At 53.4% G+C, this 27,949-nt stretch overlaps 1 protein-coding gene across 1 annotated transcript; it reads right to left on the bottom strand.

Annotated features, from left to right (window-relative positions):
- Positions 1 to 528: 528 nt before the first annotated feature.
- On the bottom strand, positions 529 to 27,540 carry POLR2A (RNA polymerase II subunit A). The gene is made up of 29 exons (XM_047757056.1): positions 27,041 to 27,540; positions 17,858 to 17,990; positions 17,594 to 17,730; positions 17,328 to 17,501; positions 16,856 to 17,137; positions 16,381 to 16,542; positions 16,034 to 16,254; positions 15,732 to 15,864; positions 15,408 to 15,532; positions 15,111 to 15,321; positions 12,598 to 12,807; positions 12,344 to 12,512; positions 12,059 to 12,153; positions 11,710 to 11,913; positions 11,336 to 11,558; positions 10,716 to 10,899; positions 10,140 to 10,311; positions 9,946 to 10,051; positions 9,651 to 9,856; positions 6,077 to 6,301; positions 5,688 to 5,934; positions 5,350 to 5,450; positions 3,724 to 3,828; positions 3,460 to 3,642; positions 3,048 to 3,251; positions 2,740 to 2,926; positions 2,519 to 2,632; positions 2,214 to 2,363; positions 529 to 2,110 (listed from the first exon to the last, which is right to left on the bottom strand). The coding sequence occupies exons 1-29, from the start codon at positions 27,131 to 27,133 to the stop codon at positions 954 to 956; spliced, it is 5,913 nt and encodes a 1,970-aa protein (XP_047613012.1). The 5' UTR covers positions 27,134 to 27,540; the 3' UTR covers positions 529 to 953.
- Positions 27,541 to 27,949: the final 409 nt, after the last annotated feature.

Below are 27,949 nucleotides of genomic sequence, written 5' to 3'. Positions count from 1 at the left end.
TAAAAAAAAGATGTTATGTCAATATTGCCTCAATGCAGGGCAAGGCCCCTATCAGCCAGGACAAAGCAATGCCTGACACATAGTAGGTGTTTACTCCATGAAAGAACTCCATCTGTGAGTTCCCCCTATGGCGCATCGGAAACAAATCCAACTAGGATCCAACTAGGACTCGGGTTGGATCCCTGGCCTTGCTCAGTGGGTCGGGGATTCGGCGTTGCCACATACTGGGGTGTAGGTTGCAGGTGCGGCTTGGATCCCACATTTCTATGGCTGTGGTGCAGGCCGGCAGCTGTACCTTGGAGTCAACCCCTAGCCTGGGAAATTCCATATGCTGTGGGTTCGGCCCTAAAAAGCAAAACAAACAAACTAAAAAACCCGAAAAAACAGCAGTGTACTCTCTGTGCTCGTTTTCCTGCCCCTCACCCATTAGCAGGGATCAGCTGAAACACAATAAATGAAACAGCGGCCCAAGCGGGGAGTAGGGACCTGGGTAATCTTGCCTCCCAATCAAGCACTCAGTGGACATAGTTTTGGTCAAAATTAGTAAACTTTATTTAAACTTCAAAAAATAAAATAACAGACAAAAGGCAGCTTTCGCTTTGTTCTTTCCAAAGATCAGATGTAACGACCCAGAGTAGGAACTACCCCTAAGAAGTTAAAATACCCTTTACCCCCCCAGTCAAGCCACAGGCAAGAAGGGTTCCTGGATTTGGGACAGGCCTGGGGTAGGTGGGGCAGGAAGGAGACACCACAGCCAGGTGACAGCACAAGCGGAGAACAAGACAAAAGCCCCAGCGGAAATGGGACCAGAACTTCAATGGCAACTTTGTCACAAGGAACTATGTACAAGGGAGCTGGATGGGGACTGCACCCCAGGGGGGGAAGGGAGAGGACGGCAGAGCCCCCAGAAGCCACCCTTCACCTAGCCAGGTGCCACTGGGCACTGCTCACCCTCAGTTCTCCTCATCACTGTCGTCCGGGCTGATGGCTGGGCTGGTGAGGCTATAGGTGGGGCTGGTGGGCGAGTAGCCAGGAGAGGTGGGCGAGTAGGTGGAGCCTTTGGGGGACGTGGGTGAGTAGGTGGGGCTGGTGGGCGAGTACTTGGGGGAGGTGGGCGAGTAAGTGGGGCTAGTGGGTGAATACTTGGGGGAGGTTGGGGTATAGACCGGAGAGGTTGGTGAGTAAGTAGGAGACGTTGGCGAGTATTTGGGGGTGGTGGGTGAGTAGGTGGGGCTGGTGGGCGAGTACTTGGGAGAGGTTGGCGAGTATTTGGGGCTGGTGGGCGAGTACTTGGGAGAGGTCGGGGTGTACTCCGGCGAGCTGGGGCTGTAGGAAGGACTGGTTGGGGTGTACTTGGGCGAGGTAGGGCTGTAGCTGGGGGAGCTGGGGCTGTAGCTGGGGGAGCTTGGGGTGTAGGTGGGAGACTGGGGGGTGTATCGTGGGCTCGAAGGGGAGTAGCTCGGCGAGGTCGGGGAGTAGCTGGGCGAAGTGGGGGAGTAGCTCGGCGAGGTTGGGCTGTAGTTGGGGCTTGTGGGCGTGTAGTTGGGACTAGTAGGTGAGTAGCTGGGTGATGTCGGGCTATAGCTGGGTGACGTCGGGGTGTAATTGGGACTGGTTGGAGAATAGTTAGGGCTGGTGGGTGAGTAACTTGGGGAAGTTGGTGAGTAGCTGGGGGATGTCGGCGAGTAACTGGGAGATGTGGGCGAGTAGCTGGGCGAGGTGGGTGAGTAGCTGGGGGAAGTTGGCGAGTAGCTGGGAGAAGTGGGCGAGTAGCTGGGCGAGGTGGGCGAGTAGCTGGGGGAAGTGGGCGAGTAGCTGGGCGAGGTGGGCGAGTAGCTGGGAGAAGTGGGTGAGTAGCTGGGCGAGGTGGGCGAGTAGCTGGGGGAGGTCGGGGAGTAGCTGGGCGAGGTGGGCGAGTAGCTGGGAGAGGTTGGGGAGTAGCTGGGCGAGGTGGGACTGTAGTTGGGACTGGTTGGAGAATAGGATGGAGAGGTAGGGGAGTAGGAGGGGGAGGTGGGGGAGTAAGAGGGACTCTGGGGAGTATAGCCCCCAGGGGAGCGGGGCTCGTAGGCGGGCGACGTCGGGGAGTAGCTGGGAGACATGGCACCCCCTGTGGAGAAGAAGCACAAGAGAGGTAAGTGATGGGGAGACTCGCCCAGAAGGAAAGATCAAGGAGGAAATGAACTTGGCCTTGACAGACAAGGACAACTCACCTGGTGAGGGGATGTACGGGCTTGAGGGGCCCGGGGAGCCCGGAGAACCTGGCGTGGGAGACCAGGCTGGGGAGTAACCGGGGCTGAAGCCGCTGGCATCTGAAGCAGCGCTGGGAGAGAAGCCGGCTGCCCCTGGGGTCATCCCGCTCCCTGAGAAACCAGAGCTTAGTTAAACCAGAGCTGGAGCCCAGCACCCTCCCAGGGCTCCAGGGCTTCCAGCCGCCCCACCTGGCGCCCCTTCCCGAGCCCAGCCCCCCCCGCCCTCAGAAACCACTCGGGGACGCTCTCTCTGGGCGGTTACTCACCGACGCTGGGAGACCAGGCGCCGTAGGCCGGAGTTGCACCCTGGTTCCAGGGGGTCATGGCTGGAGAAATTCCTCCCATGGGACTGGGTGCCGAGCCAAAGAACATGCCGGTGGCTGCAGGTGGCACACGGTGACTCAGGAGGGGTGGCGCCAGGGACTGGCCCACCCAGCGCGGCCTCCGCACTGCCCGCCGGCCCCCAGCTCACAACCCCGATACTCACGGCCGGCGGCGCCCAGGCCGGGGATGTTGGTGGGGATCTCCATGCCGTACTTGCACTTCTCGGCGTCGAGCAGGAGGTCAAAGCAGCCGGTGCCGGCCGGGGCCAGCTGGCCCAGCATGATGTTCTCCGACACGCCCTTCATGGGGTCGCTCTCTCCGTGCGCGGCCGCTTCCATGAGCACGTCCACCTAAGCGCGGCAGAGGGGCTGCCGTCAGGCGCTCCCCGGCTCTGGCCGCGCACCCGCCCGAGGGGAAGGGCCGCGGGGAGGAGGCCCGTGCTCCCACAGCCGCCCCACCCGCCACCCTTACCGTTTCCTCAAAGGAGCACTTCATGAGAGGGCCCGTATCCTGGCGGTTGACCCCGTGTCGGGTGATGGCCATCAAGTGGCCACGACAGGTCATGGTGTCACACAGCAGAGCCAGGTGCCGGTAATTGACGTAGGACCCGTCGAAGGAGATGACGTGGTACAGCTCCCGCTCCAGGGCCTTCCGCACGGCCTCGATGCCCAGCACCTGGCGCAGAGTGAGGAAGGGTTGAGACCCGGCACCTCCGCGCTCCTCCCGCCGCTGCACCACCCAGGCCGGGCAGGAGTCAGGGAGGCCGAGACCCCGGAGTGGCTTAAGGCCGGGAACAAGCTGCCCGAGGAAAGCCCAGCGGCGAGCAGGGACCCCGCGCCGCCTGAGGCCCGGGGAAGACAGCCAGGCGGGGCCCTGGGCTCACCGTGAAGATCTCCACGATGTCGTTGGACGTGGTGCGCACAGGGTCCACGTCCTTCTCGCTCAGCACCCGCATCAGGCTCACGCCGTCCGTCTCCAGGATCCACTCCTGCAGGGCCTTGAACTCCCCGTCCTCCGTGATGATGATCTTCTTCTTGTTGTCCGTCTGCGGCAGGTGCATGTACACCTGCAGGGACCAGCGCTCAGACGGGGTGGGGGGCGGGGAGGGGAGTGGGGGCCCGAGGGCTGCGGGGAGGGACCGGCTCACCTTGCTGATCTGCTCGATCCCCTGCAGGGTCATGTCGGTCAGCATGTTGGACTCGATGCAGCGCAGGAAGACGTCGTCATCCATCTTGTCCACCACCTCTTCTTCCTGCAGCAGGAGCGAGTCAGCCCTCCGGTCGCCCGGCCTCATCACAGCCCACAGCCTCCCCGGGACCGAGAGCCCGGTCTGGCCCACAGCTGCCCCTGTCCGTGCCCGTGAGGTTCCTCTCTATCGTGCTGTCACTACTCAGGTTAAAGAAACCTAAGAAAAGGCAGCCGTGCCTCACCCCCCAGCACAGCTTCCGCCCTGCGCGGCTCCAAGGGCTGTAACGAAGCAGGTGGCCCCTCCGGGCCGGTCCCGCCCGAGCCCCCGCTCCCCCAACAACGCCCTGATGTGTGACCTCCTTTAGCGGTGTCCTGTCCTCCCTTAAGACACATCAACACATTATCTGCGCTCGACAGTGCTACACTTAGTAAACTCTGAGCTTTTATTATTTTTTTTTAGGCCCACACCCTTGGTATATGGAAGTTCCCAGGCTACGGGTCTAATTGGAGCTACAGCTGCCGGCCTACACCACAGCCACAGCCACACCAGATCCAAGCCGTGTCTATGACCTACACTGCGGCTCACTGCAATGCTGGATCCTTAACCCACTGAGCGAAGCCAGGGATCGAACCCACAACCTCATGGTTCCTAGTCAGATTTGTTTCCGCTCCGCCAGGACGGGAACTGCCAGTTCTGAGCTTTTAAAGCACCAGGCACCCACAGCTGCTAAACCATTTCTTAACAGCCATGCCCAGGAGTGAAGGTGTCAGTCAAACTTTTTCTTGGGTCTGTTACACCTGCTGTCACACCACTTTCCCTAAGACACAGCAATGCCTGCGGTCTGACCCATCTTCACACAAGAGCCTCAGGGAGTAGAGAGCAAGTGACCAGGCCATGGGGACCCCCCTCAGGTCAACACTGTCTGTCCTACCTACATGGCTGCTACTTCACATCTCTAATTTTTGTTGCTAAAACTTTTGAGTGTCATCGCTACCCACCATTCCCCAACTCTGAAGTTGGAGGGGTGACTGGCATTCAAGGCTCTTTGCATTTTTGGTTTTTTTTACGGCCATACCTGTGGCATATGGAAGTTCCTAAGCTAGGGGTCAAATTGGAGCTGCACCTGGGGCCTATGCCACAGCCATGCGGGATCCAAGCCACACCTGCGACCTATGCAGGATCCTCGAACCCACTGAGGGAGGCCAGGGATCAAACCTGCATCCTCACGGAGACTACCTCAGGTCCTTAATCCACTGAGCCACAACTGAAACTCCAATGCTGTTTTCATTTTAACTTCTTTGGTGGTTCAGGAGTAAGATTTAATGGCTTTCTGTTTAATAAATATAATTTCTGCTTGGGTCTGATTTAACTTTTTTTTTTTTTTCGGTCTTTTCAGGGCCGCACCTGTGGCACATGGAGGTCCTCAGGCTAGGGGTCTAATAGGGAATGCAACTGCTGGCCTACACCACAGCCACACTGGATCCTTAACTCACTGAGGCATCGAACCTGCATCCTCATGGATACCAGTCAGGACACTAGTCAGATTCGTTTTCACTGAGCCCCGACGAGAAGTCCCCCATTTACCTCTTGCATCTTGTTTTCATCACTGTTCATAATGCGGATACGGAGTACCAGCTTCTCTGCATTATCGTCATTAAAGATGCAATTCAGGTCGTCACCGAAACCTGGGAGAAACGAGAACGCTTGCAGCCGCAGCCCATTCTGGGCTCTCTTTTGGCTTTCCTGTCCTTCTCACAGAACTCTTCTAGAAAGAAGGAGGGGAAACCGTGAGAAGGAAAAGGCAGTGCAGAGGGGCCTGGAGCAGAACCAGGGCATGGAAGGTGGAGTGTGAATGGCTTGTCTGGGAGGAGAGCACAGGGACCGGACAGGGGGAGGCCTGGACAGGACCCCCCCAGCCTCACCAGCATTGATCTTTTCAGCAATCTGCTCCATGGTCAGCTTCCGGTCAGTCATGTGCTTCCGGTCCAGCTCCACCCGCAGAAGCCAGGGGGAGATTCGGGCCACGTCGAAGTCGGGCATCTCATAGTACACATTCACCCATTCCTGGTCCTCTGCCACCACTGTGCTCTGGGGGTTGGGGTCGTAGTAGATGGCTGTGTTGGCCGTCACCTTCCTCAATGTTGTATGTTCCAGGCGGCACAGAATGTCCTGGGGAAAAGAGGGATTCATGACACAGACATTTGGGTGGCTCCAAAGCCCTCTCCAAAACCATGTGCAGAGGGAATAAGTTCCTGGGAGAGTCCCCTCTGCCTCCTCCTCCTGCCAGGAAGCCGGATACCCCGAGGCCCACCTTGGCTCTCTCGGCATCTCGAGCAGACTGGCCCAGCAGGAAGACAGTGAGGGAGGGGGTCTTTGGCTTCTTGGAAATGTTGATGAGCTCCTTAAGGCGGGGCACACCCAGGGTCACGTTCTTGGCGGACACACCGGCATAGTGGAAGGTGTTCAACGTCATCTGGGTGGCGGGTTCTCCAAGGGACTGTGCAGCCAGAGCTCCTACCATCTCCCCGGGGTGGGCCTGGAGAGGAAGAGCTTGCGTCAAAAGAGCAAATCCCTCCCTTCTGGTTAATGCATCAGACACCGGCAGGGCCGGGAGTACCCTCTGCTCTTAAAGGGCATGAGGCAAAGGCTTAAAAGCAGAGCCTGGGAGTCCCCTTGTGGCTCAGTGAGTTCAGGATTGGTGCTGTCTCTACTATGGCTCTGCTTACTGCAGTGGCCCAGGGAACTTCTGCAATGACTTGGGTGCAATAACATAAAATTAAGATAAAATTAAAACAAAACAAAACAAAACAAAACCAGAGCCTTATTTGATCCCTCCCTTCCCCAGACTGCATTTCTATTGAACACACCGTTTTAGCACGGGATGTCTGGCACACCCAGAAACATACTATGCCATCTCGATCTCAAATTTCTAAAAGTATGCTAAAATTGCAGGGTAAATACTCATCTGATAGCGGTCTTCTCAATGGGAAGCTCCCCAAGACATGGCATTATTTTAATTGGGATGTAATCACACACCATAAAACAACCTTTTTTTTTTTTTTTTTTTGCTTTTTAGGCTTGCACCCTCGGCTTATGAAGTTCCCAGGCCAGGGGTCTAAATCAGAGCTGTAGCTGCCAGCCTACCCCACAGCCACACCACCAGATCCGAGCCACGTCTGCCACCTACACCACAACTCAGAATAACGTCAGATCTTTAACCCAGTGAGTGAGGCCAGGGATCAAACCCGCCACCTCATAGATATTAGGTTCATTACCACTGAGCCACAATGGGACCTCCAAAACTTAAGGCTCATCACTGTTTTTTCATGGTTTGACAGCTCGTTACTTTTTATCACAGAAATACATTCCCTCACTGTGCGATCCATTCATCCACGGAAGGCCACTTAGGGTAGTTCCACTGCTTGGCTATTGTGAATCAAGAACATCTGTGTACAGGTTTTTGTGTAGACATTGCTTCCAATTCTCCTGGAATATTCCTAGGAGAGAGACTGCCGGCTCATACGTAAATCTCACATTTAAACTTCTAAGAAACTGCTAGGCTATTTTCCAAAGCAGTTGCGACATTCCCCCCGCAGTGTGTAAGGGCTCCCTAATTTCTCCACATCCTCGCCAACACCTGTCTACGATCCCTTTTAGCCTTCCCAGCGGCACGAAGTGGTACCTCCCTGTGATTCTGATTTGCATTTCTCTAACAGCTAATGATCCCTGAGCAACTTTTCATGCGTTTACGGGTCATTTCCGGACATTCTTTGAGGGAAAACATCTACTCAAATCCTTTAACACACGCCCCCCATCACTGTCTTTTCAGAGCTGAACCAGCAGCATACGGAAGTTCCCAGGCTAGGGGTGAATCGGAGCTGTAGCTGCCAGCCTACCCCACAGCCACAGAAACAAAGAATCCAAGCAGAGTTTGCGACCTACACCACAGCTCACAGCAACGCTGGATCCTTAATCCACTGAGCGAGGCCAGGAACCGAACCTGAGTCCTCAGGGATCCTAGTCGGTTTGTTACCGAGCCACGATGGGAACTCCAACATTTTCCCTTCTCGTTGTTGACAGGTAACAGTCCTTTTGCATGGTCCCTGTCAGGTATGTGATTTACAAATATTTCCTCCCATTCTCCGATTTTTTTCTTGACTGTGCTAACAAGTGGAAGTTCCCAGGCTAGGCGTCGAACCTGTGTCACAGCAGTGACCCAAGCCACTTGCAGTGACAACGCCAGATCTTTAACCTGCTGTGCCACAAGAGAACTCTTTTTAACTTTCTTGATGCTGTCCATTGAGTCAGTATTTAGTTTTTAAGAAATCCAATTTATATACTTTTTATTGTTACTGCTCCTCCACTGTAAATAAATTGTAATAAAAAAAAAATTTCTAGAAGTTCCCATTGTGGCCCAGTGGTTAACGAATCCGACTAGGAACCATGAGGTTGCAGGTTTGATCCCTGCCCTTGCTCAGTGGGTAAAGGATCCAGCGTTGCCGTGAGCTGTGGTGTAAGTCGCAGACATGGCTCAGATCCTGTGTTGCTATGGCTCTGGTGTAGGCCGGCAGCTACAGCTCCAATTAGACCCCTAGCCTCAGAACCGCCACATGCTGCTGGTTCAGCCCTAAAAAGACAATAAAAGGGGGGGAGCGGCCCAAGAAATGGCAAAAAGACCGAAAAAAAAAAAAAATTCTAGTGACCATAGACATGAGAGTTTACTTCTAGTTGCTCAATTCTATTCTGTTTATTTCTACCGATCTATACTTGTTTCTTTTCTTTCTTTCTTTCTTTTTTTTTTTTTTTTTGCTTTTTAGGGCTGCACCCACAGCATATGGAGGTCCCCAGGCTAGGGGTCCAATCTGAGCTGATGCCACTGGCCTACACCACAGCCACAGCCACACAGGATCCAAACCGCATCTTCGACCTACACCACAGCTCACAGCAATGCCAGATCCTTAAGCCACTGAGTGAGGCCCGGGATCGAACCTGCGTCAAGGATGCTAGTGAGATTCATTAATCACTGAGCCACGACAGGAACTCCCTATACTTGTTTCTTATGTCAATAGCACACTGCCTTGATTTTTGCAGTTAGGTTTTGAAATTAGAACTATGAGTTCTCCGACTCTTCTTTTTCAAAATTGTTTTGGCTGCTATGAGCTCCCTGCATTTCTGTGTGAATTTCCAGATAAGCTTATAAATTCTGCATAAAAAGGCAGCCGGAATTTAATAGAGATTATACTGAATCTGTAGATCACTTTGGAGATATTACCATTTAACGATATTAAATCTTCGAACCTATGAACATGGATGACTTTCTATTTAAGTATTCCTTCATTTCTTTCAGCCATGTTCTGTAGTACTCCCTAATGCATTTTAACTATCTAATTTATAAAACTGAATTTGTATCAGATGGATTCAAAGGCATGCCTGTAATGATAATGCTTCTCTCCCTCAATTACTCTATGAAATCCTTAAAGATAGTAATGGTATATTCCAATATCTAGACATTTCTCTTCTACTTACTCCAATTCTCTCCTTCCACTTCCATTAGAATCCTGCACACAGCAGGCATTCTAAGAAAATAAAGAACCAATCCCCACGTGGTATCCCAGCCACGCCATTTATCTCCGGCATGACCATCATGTAACACAGTCACACCATTTCTCCAAGGCTCAGTTTTTGTCTCTGCGCCACGGGACTAGCAACCCCTCCCCTGCTAAGGAATAAAGGTATAGCATCCGACCCCAGGACCCATGACGCAACTGTGGGTCGGAATGAACGAGAGCTATTATTAGGCAACTGTGGCCAGAGGTGGGCTGTTCTCGGAGCACAGAGACGTCAGAGGAGAAAACCAAGGCTGGGGTGAGGAGTGCGACACTCACAATGGCTTGGTTGAACTTGGACTCGATCTCTCCGAGCAGCCAGTCAAAGGCCTCTCCACTGAGCCGAAACTCCTCGGCCATGCGGCGGGAGCACAGCGTGGACCGCAGGTGGATGTTGAAAAGCAGGGTGGCGTTCTCCTGGGCCTGCCGGCTCAGTGGGTCGTCCCCATTCACAATCACCAGCTTTTTGCTCAACTCCTTGACTCCTGGGGCCCAAACAAGGGGTGATGAGATGGCGGGCCAGGGTCTGGAAGCCTCCCGGTCCCGGCCTAGCAGCCCTGACGCAAATACTCACCCTCTACCACCTTGATGGGGTGCAGGTCGGAGGGGAGGCGAGGGTTGATGTGGAAGATCTTCTGGGCGTTCCAGATCATGCGCAGCAGGTTACAGGGGAGCACCACCTGAGGCGGGAGGGGGGCGGGAGGCCCGGGCGTCAGAGGCAGCCCCGCAGCGCCAGCTCGTCCCGGCCCGGCCCCTCCCAACACGCACCTTGCTGTCGCCCGTGGGGAAGATGACCCGGAGCACCTCCCGGTCCTCACGCATCCGCTCGAATTCTCGCTCCAGCTCGTTCTGAATGTGCGCGTTGCTGAGCACGTCCTTCACCAGGTCCTCCTGCAGCGTGCGCCGCAGGGCCCGCTCGTTGGTGTAATCGAAGCGGAACCTGAAGGTGACAGGGGTGGCGTCAGGAGGCAGGTGGGCCCCGGGCCCTGATCCCAGCAGGAAGCACCACAAGGCGCCTGAGGGGCTGGTGTTCCACGGGAACAGAGGTCTGAGGAATCGTGTGGGGGAGTTTAAGGTCCAGACCCGAGGACATCCAGCGGGACCTGAGCCAGTGCCGCCCCTCTGGCCTTGCTTTGCGCCAATACCAGAGACAAAGCGGGATGGGTCTCCGCTCTGCTCTCCACCCGCCCGCGGCTCCCATCGCGCCGCTGCGCCCGACAGGTGGGAAGGGGGCGGAGGAAAGCAAGCGCGACGGCGAGAGGCGGTCCGGGTGACTCCGGCGTGTGTGGGGAGGGGAAGCCCTACACCTCTGTTTGCTGAACCACCCGCCTGCCGCCCTCTCACTTCTTCTCGAAAGCCTTGTTGGAGGGCTTCAGGGTAGCCAGGTTCTGGAACTCGACGCTCTCGCCGGCCAGACCGTCCTCGCCGTAGCGCAGCTGCACCACCTGATTGATGGAGTTCCGCACGGTGGCGTCGTACTTGACCATCACCGACTCCATGGACTTGATCAGCCGCCGCTGGATGTAGCCTGGGGGGGAGGTCGTCAGCTGAGGGACCCAGCGCAAGAAGAGGCGCCCTCGCTGTCTCAGGACAGCCTCACCCCACTCTGGTTCCTCATAACGCCCCTCGCCCCAGGGCCTCCCCATGAGAGCGGTGCCCACCCCCAGATAGAAGCAGGGCCCAGCAGACGCTTGGGCACCCCCCCCGCCCTGCCCCCCACCACGGGACGGTCCCGAGCAGAGACCCTGAGGCTCTCTCCTGCACGGTCCAAGGCCGCACAGCAACCAGAAGCAGGGTTCGGGCCTAACTCTTGACCTTCAAGTCTCTACTCTTCCCACAAAGGCCGAGATTACTTCCCCGGAGACTGCAGGCTGAGACCCCTCCCTCCCACCCACCAGGGCTTCTGAGACCGTGGTCCTCCCTGGTACCAGCTCAGGGAAGGGCCCTGGATCCGAAGGCCTCACCAGTCTCAGCAGTCTTGACCGCTGTGTCGATGAGCCCCTCACGACCCCCCATGGCGTGGAAGAAGAACTCGGTGGGCGTGAGGCCGGCCAGGTAGGAGTTCTCCACAAAGCCACGGCTCTCGGGCCCGTAGTCATCCTTGATGAAGTGAGGCAGAGTCCGGTGCTTGAATCCAAATGGGATCCGCTTGCCCTCCACGTTCTGCTGCCCGACGACAGCAATGACCTGGGGACAGAAAAGGGGAGCTGTGTCCACCTCCCTCTGCCCGGAGAGTAAGAGTTCCCAGGACTTCCCCACACCCCCCGCAGAACACACCTTCCCCCCCCACCCCCCACCGCCAGTGTGGCCCCACGTGCGCCAAGACAAGGGTCCCCACCTGGGAGATGTTGATCTTGGAACCTTTGGCCCCAGACACGACCATAGACTTAAAGTTGTTGTATTCAGACAGGGATTTCTGGGCGGAGGAGCCAGTCTTGTCTCGGGCATCATTGAGAATGCGGTTCACCTGGTTCTCAAAGGTCTGCCGCAGAGTGTTCCCGGGGGTGGGCTCCAGCTCGTTGTTATGCGCCTTCTCGATGACCTGGGCGCACAGGAGGCGGCTGAGTTCTCAGGGGAACATCGACCTCCTCCGTTCCCCTTCCCTCTAGCCCCAAAGTCCCTTCACCCCTCCGTTCAAAGTCACTGAGAGCCTCTTGCTGAGTTCTCTGCCCAGCCCGCCCTCTCACCTCTATTACATCCTGCTTGGCCTTCTTAATAGTGTTCTGAATGTCTTGGTAAGTCTTAGAATCAGCAATGGAGTCCCCGATGCCAATGGTATGACCTAGAAATACGAAGAAGCATCAGCAGCCACTTCTTTGGCCTCACAAGAAACATGGGATGGGATCGCGGCCAAGAGAGTAGACAGAGGACCAACAAATCCAAGGAAGAAAGAAAAAGGAACGGAGGAGGAGCAGTAAGAGGGGAGAGGGCCAGGATTTACAGAGAGGACTTGGCCGAGCGCCTCGACTCACCCTCGATGAGGAGCCAGTTGTTAATGACGGTCTGAATGTTGGAATAGAAGAGGCGAGTGATGTCGTGACCCATCTCAAGGTAAGAGATGTGGACGAGGGAGCCAGCGGACGTGCCCAGAGACTTCTTACACAGGATGCCCATGATCAGCTCCCCGTTCTCCACCACCACCTGCAGACAGAGCGCCACTCCAGACCCCTGCCGTGGCTCCCATGTCCAAAGCCTGTCCCCCACACGTCCCGATGTCAGGCCCTACCTTGGTGTCCCCAGGAGAGATGTGCTTGTACGGGCCGCTGTCCTCGTCGTCAGGATGGGTGCTGTGGGTGCGGATACAGTTGATGTGGCCGGGTATGATGAGGGAGAAGATCTGCTTCCCCGTCCACAGGGGCCGGGGCTTCAGGATGGCTGGCTGCGGGACCTTGCCATCCCACGTGGACAGGAACATCAGCAGGTTCATCACCTCCCCCTGAGCAAAAGAGCCAGACACACAGGAGGTCAGCACTGCAGGCCTCGCCCCCGGGAAGCACCAGGGGAAGGCCTCCCTGCCCGAGGCAGAAAGCCGGGCTCTGAAGGCAAAGAGATGGCAAGAAAAATGTTCTGCAAACTTTCACTAAAAAAAAATTCACTATGATCTAATTAAACTGAAGTTTCTGCATAGCAGAGGAAACCCTCAACAAAACAAAAAGACAACCCACAGAATGGGAGAAAATCTTTGCAAATGAATCGACTGACAAGGGATTCATCTTCAAAATTTATGACCACCTTCTACAGCTCCATACCAAAAAAACAAACAACCCCATCAAAAAATGGGCGGAAGATCTAAACAGACAGTCCTCCAACGACACATGGATGGCCAAAAAAACACATGAAAAGATGTTCAATGCAAATTAAAACCACTCTGAGGTACCACCTTACACCGGCCAGAATGACCATCATCCAAAAGTCTACCAACAATAAGTGCTGGAGACGGTGTGGAGAAAAAGGAACCCTATTATACTGTTGGTGGGATTGTAAACTGGTGCAACCACTGCAGAAAACAGTATGGAGATGCCCCAGAAAACTGAAAATAGAACTACCATTTGATCCAGCAATCCCACTCCTGGGCATCTATCCAGAGAAAACCATGACTCACAAAGATACATGTACTCCAATATTCACTGCAGCACTATTTTCAATAGGCAAGACATGGAAACAACCTAAATGTCCATCGACAGAGGAGTGGATCAAGAAGATGTGGTACATATACACAGTGGAATATTACTCAGCCTTTAAAAGGAACGAAATACCCGCATTTTTAGCAACATGGTGGACCTAGAAATTATCATGCTAAGTGAAGTCAGTCAGACAATGAGACACCAACATCAAATGCTTTCACTGACATGTGGAATCTGAAAAAAAGGACAGAACGAACTTCTTTGCCGAACAGATACTGACTCACAGACTTTGGTAAAACTTATGGTTTCCAAAGGAGACAGTTTGGAGGGTGGGGGGATGCGCTGGGGTTGAGGGATGGAAATCCTATAAAACTGGATTGTGATGATCATTGTACAACTATAAATGTAATAAATTCATTCAGAAATAAAAAAAGATTAAAAAAAAATTAATTGTGGGGAGTTCCCGTCGTGGCGCAGTGGTTAACGAATCCGAGTAGGAACCATGAGGTTGCGGGTTCGGTCCCTGCCCTTGCTCAGTGGGTTAACGATCTGGTGTTGCCATGAGCTGTGGTGTAGGTTGCAGACGCGGCTCGGATCCCGCATTGCTGTGGCTCTGGCATAGGCCGGTGGCTGCAGCTCCGATTCGACCCCTAGCCTGGGAACCTCCATATGCCGCAGAAGTGGCCCAAAGAAATAGCAAAAAGACAAAAAAAAAAAAAATTCATTGTGACAGTGAGACTCTGGGGGTTGTCTTTTCTTTAAACAGTAAATACAAGTTACCTTGAATAACTAGGAAATAGAGAGTTCCCGTTGCAGCTCAGCAGTAACAAACCCAACTAGTATCCATGAGGATGCACGTTTCCTGCACAGTGGGTTAAGGATCCAGTGCTGCCACGAGCTGTGGTGTAGATGGAAGATGTGGCTCAGATCTGGTGTTGCTGAGGCTGTGGCCGTGGCTCCAATTAGACCCCCAACCTGGGAACTTCCATATGCTGCAGGTGCAGCCTTTAAAAAAAAAAAAAAAAAAAAAAAAAAGGAAGTGAAAGTAAAAATAAAGAAAAAAATAGAATTTTAACAATGTCTTATTTACTTTCTCTCCTTTACTTTTACTTTCCACGTGACACCTGAAATCCCATGACGTTTTAAGGAATTAAACGGGGAACTAAATGAAGCCATAAGCCTTTTCCAGCCTGGATCTTTCCTAACCCCCCTTCCTTCTGCCTTACTAAAAAGGCAGTCTCAGGAGTTCCCACTGTGGCTCAGTGGTAACGAACCCGACTAATATCCACGAGGATGCAGGTTCGATCCATGGCCTTGCTCAGTGGGTTAAGGATCCAGCGTTGCCATGAGCTGTGGTGTAGGTCAAAGATGTGGCTTGGATCTGGCGTTGCTGTGGCCGTGGCGTAGGCCAGCGGCTACAGCTGATTCTATCCCCAGCCTGGGAACCTCCATGTGTCACGGACAGCCCAAAAAGACGAATAAAATAAACAGGAAGTCTCAGCACAGGTCAGTGCACAGCAAATCAGGGCCCAAGGCACAGCTCCTGCCCTGTCCTCAGCCTCACTGTGCTGGCCCCGACCCTCGCAGGCCAGGTCTCCCGTCCGGGACCACACACCCGCTCCAGGAAGACGTCCCTCTTGGTGAATTTGCGCACTGCAGTCAGCGTGTCCTGCACAATGCCCATGACGGGGCGATTGCTCTGGGGGGTGACAATCATGCGTGGCACCATGGCAAGCTCCTGGATCTCCGCCCGTGTCTCTAGGGACTGCGGCAGGTGCAAGTTCATCTCATCCCCATCAAAGTCGGCATTGTACGGAGTTGTCACACTGCAGCAAGAGAAGGAAGTCAGAGTCGGGAAGATGCCCAGGGAGCAGCCCGGCCCCCTGCCGCCACCCTCAGCCAGTGGACTGACCTAAGGTTCAAGCGAAAAGTAGACCAGGGGAGGATCCGGACTCGATGTCCCATCATGGACATTTTGTGCAAAGTTGGCTGCCGGTTGAAGATAACTATGTCCCCGTCACACATGTGCCGTTCCACCTAGGAGGTGCGGTGCGGAAAAAACCACAGTGAGGAGGAGGGAGGCCCAGAAAGAAGTGATGGCGGACCTAACGGCCTGTCCTGTGGGGTTATTTCACTCGCAACACCCATCAACCACTCCCTCGAGGCCAGGCCCCGGGCCAGATTCCAGGATATCAGAGAGGACGAAGATAAAGCCCCACTATAGGCTGTCACTCGCCTTATAGCCAGTCTGCAGGTGAAGATCACTGGGCTTGGGGTGGAAACGCAAGTCAATGCGATCGCCATTGTCCCGGATGATGTACTTGGCTCCCGGGTACTGGCTGTTCCCCCTGCGCACCAGCTCCTGAAGCCTGGGAGGGACAGAGGGCCATGAACTAAACATACCCCCAGAGCCCGCTGCCGCCCCAGCGCCAAGCAGGAGCCTGAACTTCTACACTCACTGCAATGCTCTCTCCTTCTGGCCCCGAGCCCGTGCCCCTCAGTGCCCGGCCCCGGGCAGGGCTTCGGAACGGAGCGCACCTGTCAATATTGAAGGGGGTGACGATCTCTGCGAAGGTCATGTTGGCGGCGATGGAGCGGGGCACGCCGACCTGGTCGATGGAGAGGTTGGGGTCGGGGGTGATGACGGTGCGGGCCGAGAAGTCCACCCGCTTGCCCATCAGGTTCCCCCGCACGCGGCCTTCCTTGCCCTTCAACCGCTGCTTCAGGGACTTGAGAGGACGCCCAGACTTCTGCATGGCCTGAGGAAACACGGGGCGGGGGGGGGGTCCCGGCAGTCAGCAGCCCTCCTTCAGAGCCCGGAGGGCTCCCGCTGGCCCAGCCCGGCCCCTCTCCTCGGGCACAGGGCGCGGGCGCCGCTGACTCACGCGAGGCAGGCCGGGCAGCTCGTTGTCCACCATGGTGGCCACGTGAAACTGGAGGAGCTTCACGTCCTCGGCGATGACGTGGGCCGCCGCGCCGTTCTGCTCGTTGCGCCGAAGCTGATTGTTGATTTTCACGATGTCAGCCAGTTTGTGCGTCAGGTCATCCTGAGGCAGGAGGTCAGCACGGTCCAATCCAGCCGCCCTGGAGCACTCGGCCCACAGGCGCCAGCGCCCGCCCTCGGGGGTGGCCCGGGTCCCTCGGTCCACAGACCCAGAAGCCCCTCTGTAAGCTTTCACCTCCTGAAGGGGCTCGCTCATTAAAGGTCACACAGCTCGCGAGGGGCGGGGTATCTCCGTCACCCCGTCCACGGCCCTCCACCCTGGCTCCTGCACACCGTCACCCCCAGCCCAGGGGTCCCTCCGTTCCGACACCCAGCCCACCCGCCCCGAGGCCACCCCGAGGCCGCTGACCACTGACCTGGTTGCGGGCAGAGCCCTGCATGACCACGGCGGGCCGCACGGAGAGCGGGGGCACGGGCAGCACGGTGACGATCATCCACTCGGGCCGGGCGTAGCGCGGCTCCATGCCCAGGACGAAACACTCCTCATCCGAGATGCGCTTGAAGATCTCGTGCACCCGCTCGGGACTCAGCAGGATCTTCTTCTCCTGCGAGTCCTCGTTGACGTGCTTCCACTCGGCATAGAGCTCCAGGCCGGAGCGCCGGATCCTGGGCTGGTACCGCCCACAGCCACCGTGGCCCTGACGAGGAGAGAGAGGGGCCATCAGAGCCCAAAGGTGGGGCCTCCTCCCCTCCGCCCCCCGCTGCCAGGCCGGGCCAGCCCCTCCCTCCGCTGAGTCGTGTCCACTGCCTGCTCCCCTCTTCCCTCCAGGCCTTGAAGGCCCCTCTGACCCCTCGCCCCCTCCCAGGAGTCTGGGCAGCCTCAGCTACCTTCTCTTTGGTCAAGTCCTCGTCGCCCTCGGGCTGCTCCACCCCGAACTTGTTGTCCATCTCCTCGCCGCCCTCGCAGATGTTCTTGCCCTTGCAGAGGTCATAGACGTGTGTGAGCCGCTTCTTGGGCTGCCCCTTGGACTTGGCCAAAATGTCCTTGATCTTTGGGTTGTTCTGGGGACAGAACAGAGCAGGGTCAGTGGGCGCTGCTCCCCTCCCCGCCCCCCCAGCAGCCCCTCCCCCAGGCAGAGCCCATTCCCACTCACAGAGTCCACCAGCAATTTGGAGCAGAAGAAGCAGACGCAGCGCAGAACTTTCATTGTCTTCACCAGGAAGCCCACGTGGAACACAGGTTTGGCCAGCTCAATGTGGCCAAAGTGTCCAGGACACTCTGTCATGTTTCCTGTAGGGACACGCACGCACCTGACACTTTCCTCCCAGCCCTCAGCTCAAAGACCCTCAGCCCTGGTTGTCTCTAAGGACCAAGCCCTCCCTCCCCGCCAGATCCCGGGCCGGCCCCCAGCACTCACCTGCACACGTCTGGCAGCGGCCAGTCCTCTCGATCACCCCCTGCCTTGGATCCATCAGCCCCCCCAGCTTGGGGCGGCCTCCCTCGGTTGTCTCTGGGTATTTGATGCCGCCCTCTGTCACGGACATTCGCTTCTGCAGAGAAGAAAGGCCAAGAACAACTAAACAGGATTCCTAGGTTCCAGACCTCATGACTGAGGAACTCTGTACGAAGGCCTCAAAGAATCCTGAACCACGCACAGAAGAACTAAGCAGCGTCGGCCTGGGGTGAGGGGAGTGGGGGTTGGTGTGGATACACCTCTAGAAGTGCCGGAGCTGAACATCAAGAGTTGAAGGCTCGTTCCACTCACTGTCTGAGCTGGAGGGGTGCTCAGAGCAGTGTGTGGTAGACTCTGGGCTCCATACAAGTCGCCTACCTCTAGGGCTCAAACCCTGGACATCCCACTGGGTCACTGTCATCCGCAGAATTTAATTGCAAAAGAAATAAAAGTTGTTTCAAAGGGGAAAAAAGTTACCGCTTTGTTTCCTTCCCAAAGCTGAAATGAAGGCCAGAATCGGAATCCCCGGCAGGAAGCTCCCTGTACAGCGCCCCCATCATGACAGCCCAGGTGTCCTGTCCCAAGACACGTCCTATCAACAATAACTTCAGCTCTTAAAAGTTAGGCACCCTTTGTCTCCATCCTTGTCACGTCCTCCTTCTCAAGGTCCTAAGTCAGCCTGAACCCTCAATGTTCAAATACTCTGGGTAAGACAGGCGAGCAAGGAGCTAGAGCAGAGGGTTGGGGGAACTTATGTGGACCAGAAGAGATGAAGGCAGAGCCAAGGGCCAGAATCCCGAGAATGATGGAGCCGGGACTCAATGGGAGGCAAGGGAGAAGAGAAGAGCTCAGAAGTAGGTACAACTTGGAGAAGAAATTTCTGCTCTGGGCTAGAGGCTGTTAGAAGAAGCCTTTAGCATCTTTTCACACACTGAAAACCAGGAACTTTAAGATTAATTAAGAAGCTTTGGTCCACTAAACTGCCAGGGGAAGAACTTAGAAGAATTTAACAAAAGCTGCAATGTGTCAACTTCATACCAGGCGGCACACACACCTAATGTACCTTGTTTCTCCAACCCTGACCATCAGCCTTCTAGGAGTGAATGCCTACCTCTTGAACATGAGACACCTGAGGCTGTGTGAAATGACTTGGCCTAGGCCTCAATCTCAAGGAGCCAGCAGAAGTCCATCCCAAGCACTCTCTGATCCCCAAAACACGCTCATCCCATTCTCCCCTACCGCAGCAGAAACTGTTATTTAAACTCTAGAGTGTGAAGCAGCACTGTTTACAACAGCCCAGACAGGGAAGCAACCTAAATATACATCCACAGAGGCACAGATAAAGACGTGATGCGTATGCACAAGGCACTACTACTCAGCCACAAAAAAAAGAATGAAATAATGCCCGTTGCTGCAACATGGATGGACCCAGAAACTATCTAAGTCAGAGAAAGACAAGCTATCACAAGACAGCACTTAGATGAGGAATCTAAAAAAAAAAAAAAAAAAGACACAAAAGAACGTATTTACAAATCAGAAACAGACTCTCAGGCTTAGAAAATAAATTTAAGATTACCAAAGAGGAAAGGCTTGGGGAAGGGAGAGCAGATCCAAACGAATATATAAAATGAATAAAATCCTGCACAGGGAACTATGTTCAATATTTCGTAATAATCTATAATGGAGAAGACCATGAAAAGGAACGTACGTGTTTAACTGAATCACTCTGCTATGCACAGCAAACTAAGACAACGTTGTAAATCAACCTTAATTCAATGACATAAACTCTAGGATTCATCTTGCTGGTGCCAAGCACAGAACTGGCCCATTAATTCTTTTCTTTCTTTCTTTTTAGGAGCACACCTGCTGCATTGGAAGTTCCTGGGCCAGGGGATGAACAGGAGCTACAGCTGAGGTCTATGCCACAGAAACACTGGATCCAAGCCACAATGCGACCTATGCCACAGCCTGTGGCAACATCAGATCCTTAACCTACTGAGCCAGGCCAGGGACCCAACCTGCATCCTCACAGAGACAACATCAGGTCCTTAATCCGCTGAGCCACAACGGGAACTCCACTGGCTGATTTATAGTTATCTTCACAGCTAACTTATAAAATACGCACCACTGTCTCCATTTTAGATTACAAAACAAAGAGGCCCAAGGTCATGCAACTACAACGTGCAAGAGTCAGGATCTGAACCCATTTTGAATGTGCCTGTGCTGGAAAAACAGGTGAATACAAATCAGCAAATTGCAGTGACTGAGAGTGCTACCAACTACCAAACTGTCACACCTCCTCTGCTACTGCCACATCCCTGCAACCACTCCTGACAGGCCAAGGAGCTCCTCCGCCGAATCCAGCAGACCCCCCCCTCAGTCTCAGCGTGCCGCCCTGTGATGCACTGCGCATGGGCCACTTCCTTGAAGCTCACGCTCTCTTGCTGCCTTTCTGGCTGCTGCTTCTAAGTCTCCTCCCAAGGCCCCTCCACCTTGGTTGGCTCCTTTCCTTGGCCTTTCGCCAAGCACACAAGGTCCTTACAACTTGGCTTCAAGCCACTTGCACAGCTTTACTGGGTACCATATCCCCCTCCACAGCTTATGCTCCAACTACAGGAGACGGTTCAAAACTCCTTTTCGGAGTTCCCATCATGGCGCAGTGGTTAACGAATCCGACTAGGAACCATGAGGTTGCGGGTTCGATCCCTGGCCTTGCTCAGTGGGTTAAGGATCCGGCGTTGCCGTGAGCTGTGGTGTAGGTTGCAGACGCGGCTCGGATCCCGCATTGCTGTGGCTCTGGCGTAGGCTGGCAGCAACAGCTCCAATTAGACCCCTAGCCTGGGAACCTCCATATGCCGCAGGAGCGGCCCAAGAAATCACAAAAAGACAAAAAAAAAGAAAAAAACCAAACAAAAAAAAAACAAAACTCCTTTTCTTCCCATGCCCCCTTTCCAGTAAACTTACACTCATTTTTAAGACCCGGTTCAAATGTCACCTCTTTATAAAGTATTCTCTAACTCTTCCTAGCCTTATCCACACCTAGGTTCTCGGCCCAACTTCACTTGTTTACACATTTATCTCTCCCATGGGACTGCAATCCTCGAGGGCAAGGATCACGTTTCGTTTATCTTTATATCCTCAGCGCTTAGCAAAGTAACCAGCACATGGTAGGGGCTCAGTAAATATCTGTTGCATGTACAGGAAATCCCTCCCTGGATTATAAATAACCTAAAGACAAGGATAATCTTCTGATTCACCACTGCAGCCCACACTCCACCTAAGAGTGTGGTTACTGTTTTAAACCTTTCTTGGAATAAACTGGGGTGTAATCACGTTGAATTGTGCTTTCCGTGGTGGATGGCTGCTCTTAATGAATAGGGGTCAACTCCTTCAGGTGTCATCATGAGCCCATCTCCCCCGACTGCGCAAGCTTCGCATGAAGCCCCAGCACCCACCCTCCCCGCTTTCGTCCCCTCCCTCGGCAATACCCAAACCCACCTCACAAGGGCAAAGGCAACTGCTCTATTCTGCAGCCGATTCGAAGGGCCCTCAGCACTTTGACACGCCCTCCACACCAGGACTCCTGGAAAACACTCTACCTTTCAACACCATCTGTGGCCCACGAAGCCCCTGACCCATCCACCCTCCTAACCAAAGCGGAACTGTTGGCCCCTCTAAATACTGGAGCACCACATAAACTGCAAGCAAGGTAGAGCAAAATCAGTCTCCCAGAGTCCTACATCCCAGAGATGACGTCTGTAAACAGACTCCCACACTTTTTAAAAAATGCAAACGCAGGCCTTTCCATCATGGAGCAATGGGATCGGCGGCATCTTGGGATGCAGGTTCAGATCCTGTACAGTGGGTTAAGGATCCAGCGCTGCCACAGTGGTGGCTTAGGCTGCGACTGCCGTTCAGATCTCATCCCTGGCCTGGGAACTCCAAATGCCTCGGGGTAGCCAAAAGAGGGGAAAAAAAAAAAAAAAAAGGCGTACATATGTTCCCATTTTTACACACACGAGGCCTCTACCCTGTATGCTGTCCCCCCACCCCCACGGTATTTGTTAATTGTTTATTTATTAAGCGAAACTATTTCTTAGCCCAGATATTCAGAGTTTCACATTTCAGGAACATATGTAACTGACAAACTTCCATGGACCTCAACCCAAAGAAATTCTTTGCATTCCAAAATCACTTTGCACTTTGAAGTTACCAGCCTTCTTCAGCTCCTCAAAATCTCTTATGGAATCACACTTTCTGTAGAAATCTCATTATGTCTTTTTTCCTGGTTCAGCCGCACCTCCCAGGGATATAGCGAATGCACTGATATAAAATCGCACATGTGTGGCCAGAAGGCCACGCAGCTGAGGTTTCATCAAAGAACTGGAAGCCAGGCAGTGTGACAGCTCAACAACGTCCTTCCAGACTGATAGAGAAATGGACTCATTCTGCACACCGCTGAGTAATTTTTCCATTTATCCAAATTCCTAAACTTTATCAAAGTGCCCTTAGTGCTTCACTAACTCTCCCTAGGCCATAACAGATCCACTTATTAAATACCTAGATCCAACGAGAAGTATACACACTGGCAACTCAGCTGTTTGACAAAGCAGTACATGTAAACCTAGAAAAGTATCATTTTAATATTAAAATGAAAACAACATTTTTAAGAGTTCCTGTCCTGGCTCAGCAATTAACAAAGCCAGCTAGTATCTATGAGAATGTGGGTTCGATCCCTGGCCTCGCCCAGTGGGTTAAGGATCCAGTGTTGCCGTGAACTGCAGTGTACACTGACACACAAGACAAGGCTCAGATCCCGAGTGGCTGTGGCTGTGGCACAGGCTGGCAGCTACAGCTCCGATTGGACCCCTAGCCTGGGAACCTCCATATGCCATGGGTGCTGCCCTAAAAAGACAAAAAAAAAATTTTTTTTTTACTTATTTCCCAAATAACCACAATTAACTTATGACACCTGTTAGGCATTGCATAACTTCTCAAATCTTGGAATCAAATAGGACCACGACACTCCACACTGATTTTTGCCCAGTATTTAGCAACTACTAAAAAAACCCAGCTTCACAAAGATATGACGTCATCGAAAGGGATCTGGCGCCATCTAATGCCGAAACTACCCAATCTAGTAGTTCCCAGGAGAGCAGGCAAATGCTACTGCCCTCCTGTGCTGCTTCTGAAAATTTAAAATCTTGCTGGGCCCCTGTGAGTTTGCTGTGGTACCTCGGCAGTTTGGGAAAAGGGGATCAGGAGATTTAACCTATTGGGAAGTTCCTGTTCTATTGTAATAGACCCTGAGTTATTCAATAGGATTCCTATTAGTAAATATTTAGGTGATTTATAATTTCAAACAACGTTGCAATAAAAATCCTTCTTCACATATCTTTATACCAGTTTATCCTCCTACCAATGATTTCATTCACTCACTTATTCAAGTAACTTTTATTACATGCCGACTATGTACCAGGGACTATTTGAGACGCTGCAGGAAAAGAGGTGAATACAAAGTCCCTTATGAAGTTTACATTCTCTTGAGGAAGCAAGAAACAGAAAAAACTCATCCTTGCAGGTATGCACCAGCATGAAGTAAAATCAAGTCTGGGGGTGGAGAAGGCAGGGGGATGCTACTTGAACAGGGTGGGGGGAAGAGGGCCCAAGGAGATGCCATTTGAAGGGAGAACAGGCTAACAAAGGAACGGGCCCCCTGGGTCTGAGCAATGTTGTTCGAAAGCACTAAGAAGAGTGAATAATAAAGTCCCTGAGGCAGGAAGGAGCTTGGAGCACTGGACGAACCGGCAGGTCAGTGTGGCTAAAGAGCAAAAAGGAGAGCGGGAATGAGTGGGAGAGGCAGGCAAGGGCCAGCTAACACAGGAGCTTGAGGAGCAGAGTGAGGAACCTGGATCCTTTGAAGAGGATTCTACGCGGGGAAGAGACAGGCTTAAAAGACCTCTCTAGCTGTTCTGCACACGGTAGGAAGAACAAATGGGGTTAGGGCTACTGCAGCAAGCACGCCACAGGAGAGAGGACGGCGCCGGACACAGCCAGATCCCACGCATGTTCTGAAGAGCAGCATTGACAGACTGGCAGAACAGAGGTTGTGAGAAAGAATCAAAAAGATGGCTTTGCGACTTTGGGCCTCCGCCACTGGATGAGTGGTGGAGCCATGCCTTGCTTGCTGAACCAGGAAAGACAGGGGAGGGACACGTTCAAGGGGCCAAATGAACCGTCTCTGGTTACATACCAATTTCTCCTCCTAGCAACAAACGTACAGCGTGCCCAGTTCCCAATATTTGTGTCAGCAGGGCAAAATCATATTAAAGAAAAATTTTTATTGTCATCAGCATGTTTTTATTAGTAAGCTGAATATTTTTATTGGCCATTTGCAGGACTTTGTGCACTGCCTATGCGTATCCTTTACCCTTTTGTCTAGATGTGTGCTTTCCTTACTGATTTCCTTCTTCATTTTTTTTTTTGGCCTTTTAGGGCCTCACCTGCAGCACGTGGCGGTTCCCAGGCTAGGAGTCGAATCGGAGCTACAGCTGCTGGCCTACACCACAGCAACACGGGATCTGAGCCGCATCTGGCACCCACACCACAGCTCAGGGCAACACCGGATCCCTGACCCACTTAGTGAGAACAGGGATCGAACCTGCATCCTCATGAATACCAGTCAGATTAGTTTCCACTGAGCCACAATAGGAACTCCTTTCCTTACTGATTCCTAAGTGCTCCTCGTTTATTAAGAAGTCTAACCTTGTCCCTTTGTCCATCACACTACAAATATTGTTTCCCAGTTTTTTTATAATGATTTTTATTTTTTCCATTATAGCTGGTTCACAGTCCCTATCGATTTTTTTAGCTGCCCAGGTGTCTCTGATAAAACAGAGGTGGTTCTTAGTCTCATGCAGTGAAATCTGCCTTGCTTTCCCTTGAAGATAAAATCCTGAGCTCAGTGCCTATCATATAACAGGCACTGAACAAAAACGTACCTGTAATTCACTGACTATTAAAAATGTCTGCCCTGGTATCAGCGCCCCCCCAAAAGCCTTCTATATTTTTCAAGTGCTTTACAGATTGTTGCTGTCTTTTTAGGGCTGCACCCGCGGCATAGAGAGGCTCCCAGGCTAGGAGTCAAATCAGAGCTATGGCTGCCGGCCTGCACCACAGCTCACAGCAACGATGGATCCTTAAACCACTGAGCAAGGGCAGGAATCAAACCCGCAACCTCATGGTTCCTAGTCAGATTCGTTTCCACTGAGCCACTTCTAAGGGCCGCACCCGCATATTGAAGTTCCCAGGCTAGGGGTCGAATCGGAGCTACAGCTGCCGGCCTACACCACAGCAACTCAGGATCCAAGCTGCATCTGCAACCTACACCACAGCTCAGGGCAACGCCGAATCCTTAACCCACAGAGCGAAGACAGGGATCGAACCTGAATCCTCATGATTATTAGTTGGATTTGGGTGCACTGAGCCACAATGGGAACTCTCCAGTTTTGTTCTTCAGATTTCAACCTCGACTCCATCTGGAATTTATCCTGAGGTGTGAGTTCAGGAGATTCTAACTCCTGACACAACTCTCCTACAGCTGAGCCTCTTCCTTGGACAAAACCGTCTCCATCCACTCAATTCCATTCTCTCCAGCCAAAAGGCTTCCTTCAGTTCACTCCACAAAGGAAGGAGTCCAAGTCACCAACAGCTCCACCTCCTCCCTGGTCTCTCCTGCTTCCATCCTTAGCCCTCCTCACTAGTCAGTTCTTCATAAGACAACCAAGATAGTTATATATATATATATACATATATATATACACATACATACAATTTTAGGGCCGCACCTGCAGCATATGGAAGTTCCCAGGCTAGGGGTCAAATCAGAGCTACAGCTTTGGGCCTACACCACAGCCATGTGGGCTCTGAGTGGCATTTGCTACCTACACCACAGCTCATGGCAACACCAGATCCTTAACCCACTGAGCAAGGCCAGGGATGGAACCCACATCCCCATGGTTCCTAGCCGAGCTCGTTACCACTGAGCCACGACGGGAACTCCTGTAAGTTTTTTTTTTTTTCTCTTTAATGTAAACTCGATGTCACTCTCTTGCTTATAATTCTCCAATGGCTTCCTACTGAAAAAAAGAGAATGAGATCCAGATGCTTTACCACAATTGACGACACCCCACCTGGCCTGTCCCACCTCATGCTTCTCCGGCCCATTTTATTTTTTCCTCCAAAAAAAGATGTTTTGCTTTCTTTTTAACATGGACACCCAATATTCACTTATTCCAAACACTGCTGACCAGAAGTATGTAAACTAGACGCTGGAGTTTCTCCAGCCCATTTTATAATACTCTCCTCACCCACTTAAACTGACCCCTTTTCAGCCCACAGGGCACATCAAGTTAATCCCTCCCTCAGGCCCTTTGCACTTGCTCGTTCCTCTCCCTAAAGAGCTCCTGTCCTAGAATCTATGGACCCAGAGACTGGCTGCTTCTCATATTTTGGGTAATGTCACCTCCTCAGACAGATCTTCCCAGACCCTGACACCACCCCATCCAAAGTAGCTCCCCCTCGATGGCTCTCCATCGCATTAAACCGTTTCACTTCACTCAAGGCACTTGCCATTCACAGAATGATCTTGCTCATTCATTTATTTATTCGTGTTTACTGTCTGTCTCCCCTGCCCCTTCCCAAAGAATGTGCTCTAGAAGGCAGGGTCCTTGTCTTGTTCGGCTCGGCGTCCCCACCGTCTGTTATGTCTATCACGTAGCAGGTGCTCAATTAATACATGTAGAAGGGGGAGGGAAAAAAATCTGGGGCTCGGCTTCTCATCCAAACTTGCGAAGGCCCCCTAGGATCCGTGTGATCTCGTTTAAGGTCGGTCTCTTCCTCCTTCTCACCCTCCAGCCGCTCTCGCGGCCATGCCCCCAGCCCGGAACAGCGCTAAGCTTGCTGACCCCTGGGAAAATTTAACTCTGGGGAGGCCGGGAAGCTGGACCCTGCGCTGCCTTGGCGCCGCTAACCCATCTTCCCCGCCAGCCCCGCTGGGCCAGCGAGCAGCGCCAAGTTTCCGCAGCTGCAGTCAAGCTCCGCCCGCAGCGCGGGAGGCAGAAAGAGTGGGAGGGCAGAGCCGCTTACCAGTTCATCCGGACTGAGGACGCCGAACTGCACTCGCTTGATGGTGCGCAGCGGGCATGCGCTGTCCCCGGAGGGGGGGCCACCCCCGTGCATCGCGGAGGCAGGCGCGCTGCGCAGGCGCAAACCTCACTACAAAAAGCCTGCGCCGCCTCCACCTAGGTGCTCAGACCCCGTCGGGGCGGCCGCCGGGAAGGACCTCCCCGAGTTGGGAGGAAAAAGCCGGAGGAGGGAAAGGTGGGGGAGGGAAGGAGGCGGGGAAACGAAAAGGGGCGAAAGGAGCTCTCCTCCGCCTTTCCGGAGGTTTTTCGTCTCCCGAAAAGAAAAAAAAAAAGAGGAGGGGAAAGGGAAAGGTTTGGGGGAGGAAGAAGAAAAAGGGTAACGAATAAATAAGTAACCAGGCTCCTGAACGGCAGAGGTTACGGCAGTTTGTCTCTCCCCCTTCCGGGAGCCGCCTTCTTCTCCAACCGTCCCGGCCGCGCTCTCGGCGCTTCTGAGGAGCGAACCGGCCGAATGACGCCCTTTATAGATTCGCCCCGGCATTCCCCCGCCCCTTCCTTTCCCGCCCTCCTTTGCGCTACGGGGCCGCCTGCGCCGGCGTGCACGGGGCGCGCGCTTGAGTCGTTGATCCTCCCTCCCCGGCTCCCTGGTTGGGGTGACCTTTTGAAATGACAAGGGGGAAGGGAACGGTTTTTATCCCGTCGCCTCCCCTCCCTCCTCCCTCCCACACTGAGGTTTAAGGTTTAAAGGATCAAGGGTAAATATAGGCCGCTTTTATTCTAGTTCCGAGTGAGGTTTCATTTTCAGCCAAAGTTTCTCATTCATGTCACCCCCTTCACTGGAAAATGGTCTGTTCTGAGAATCGGTAATGAAGGAGGCGGGGCCGGTCGGATCCTCCCAAGTAGGTTCCCG

The sequence above is a fragment of the Phacochoerus africanus genome, chromosome 14 (assembly GCF_016906955.1).
Source record: "Phacochoerus africanus isolate WHEZ1 chromosome 14, ROS_Pafr_v1, whole genome shotgun sequence".
Taxonomy (NCBI): Eukaryota; Metazoa; Chordata; class Mammalia; order Artiodactyla; family Suidae; genus Phacochoerus; species Phacochoerus africanus.
Note: the sequence above shows the minus strand (reverse complement) of the source record. Positions and strands in the feature narration are given on the sequence as shown.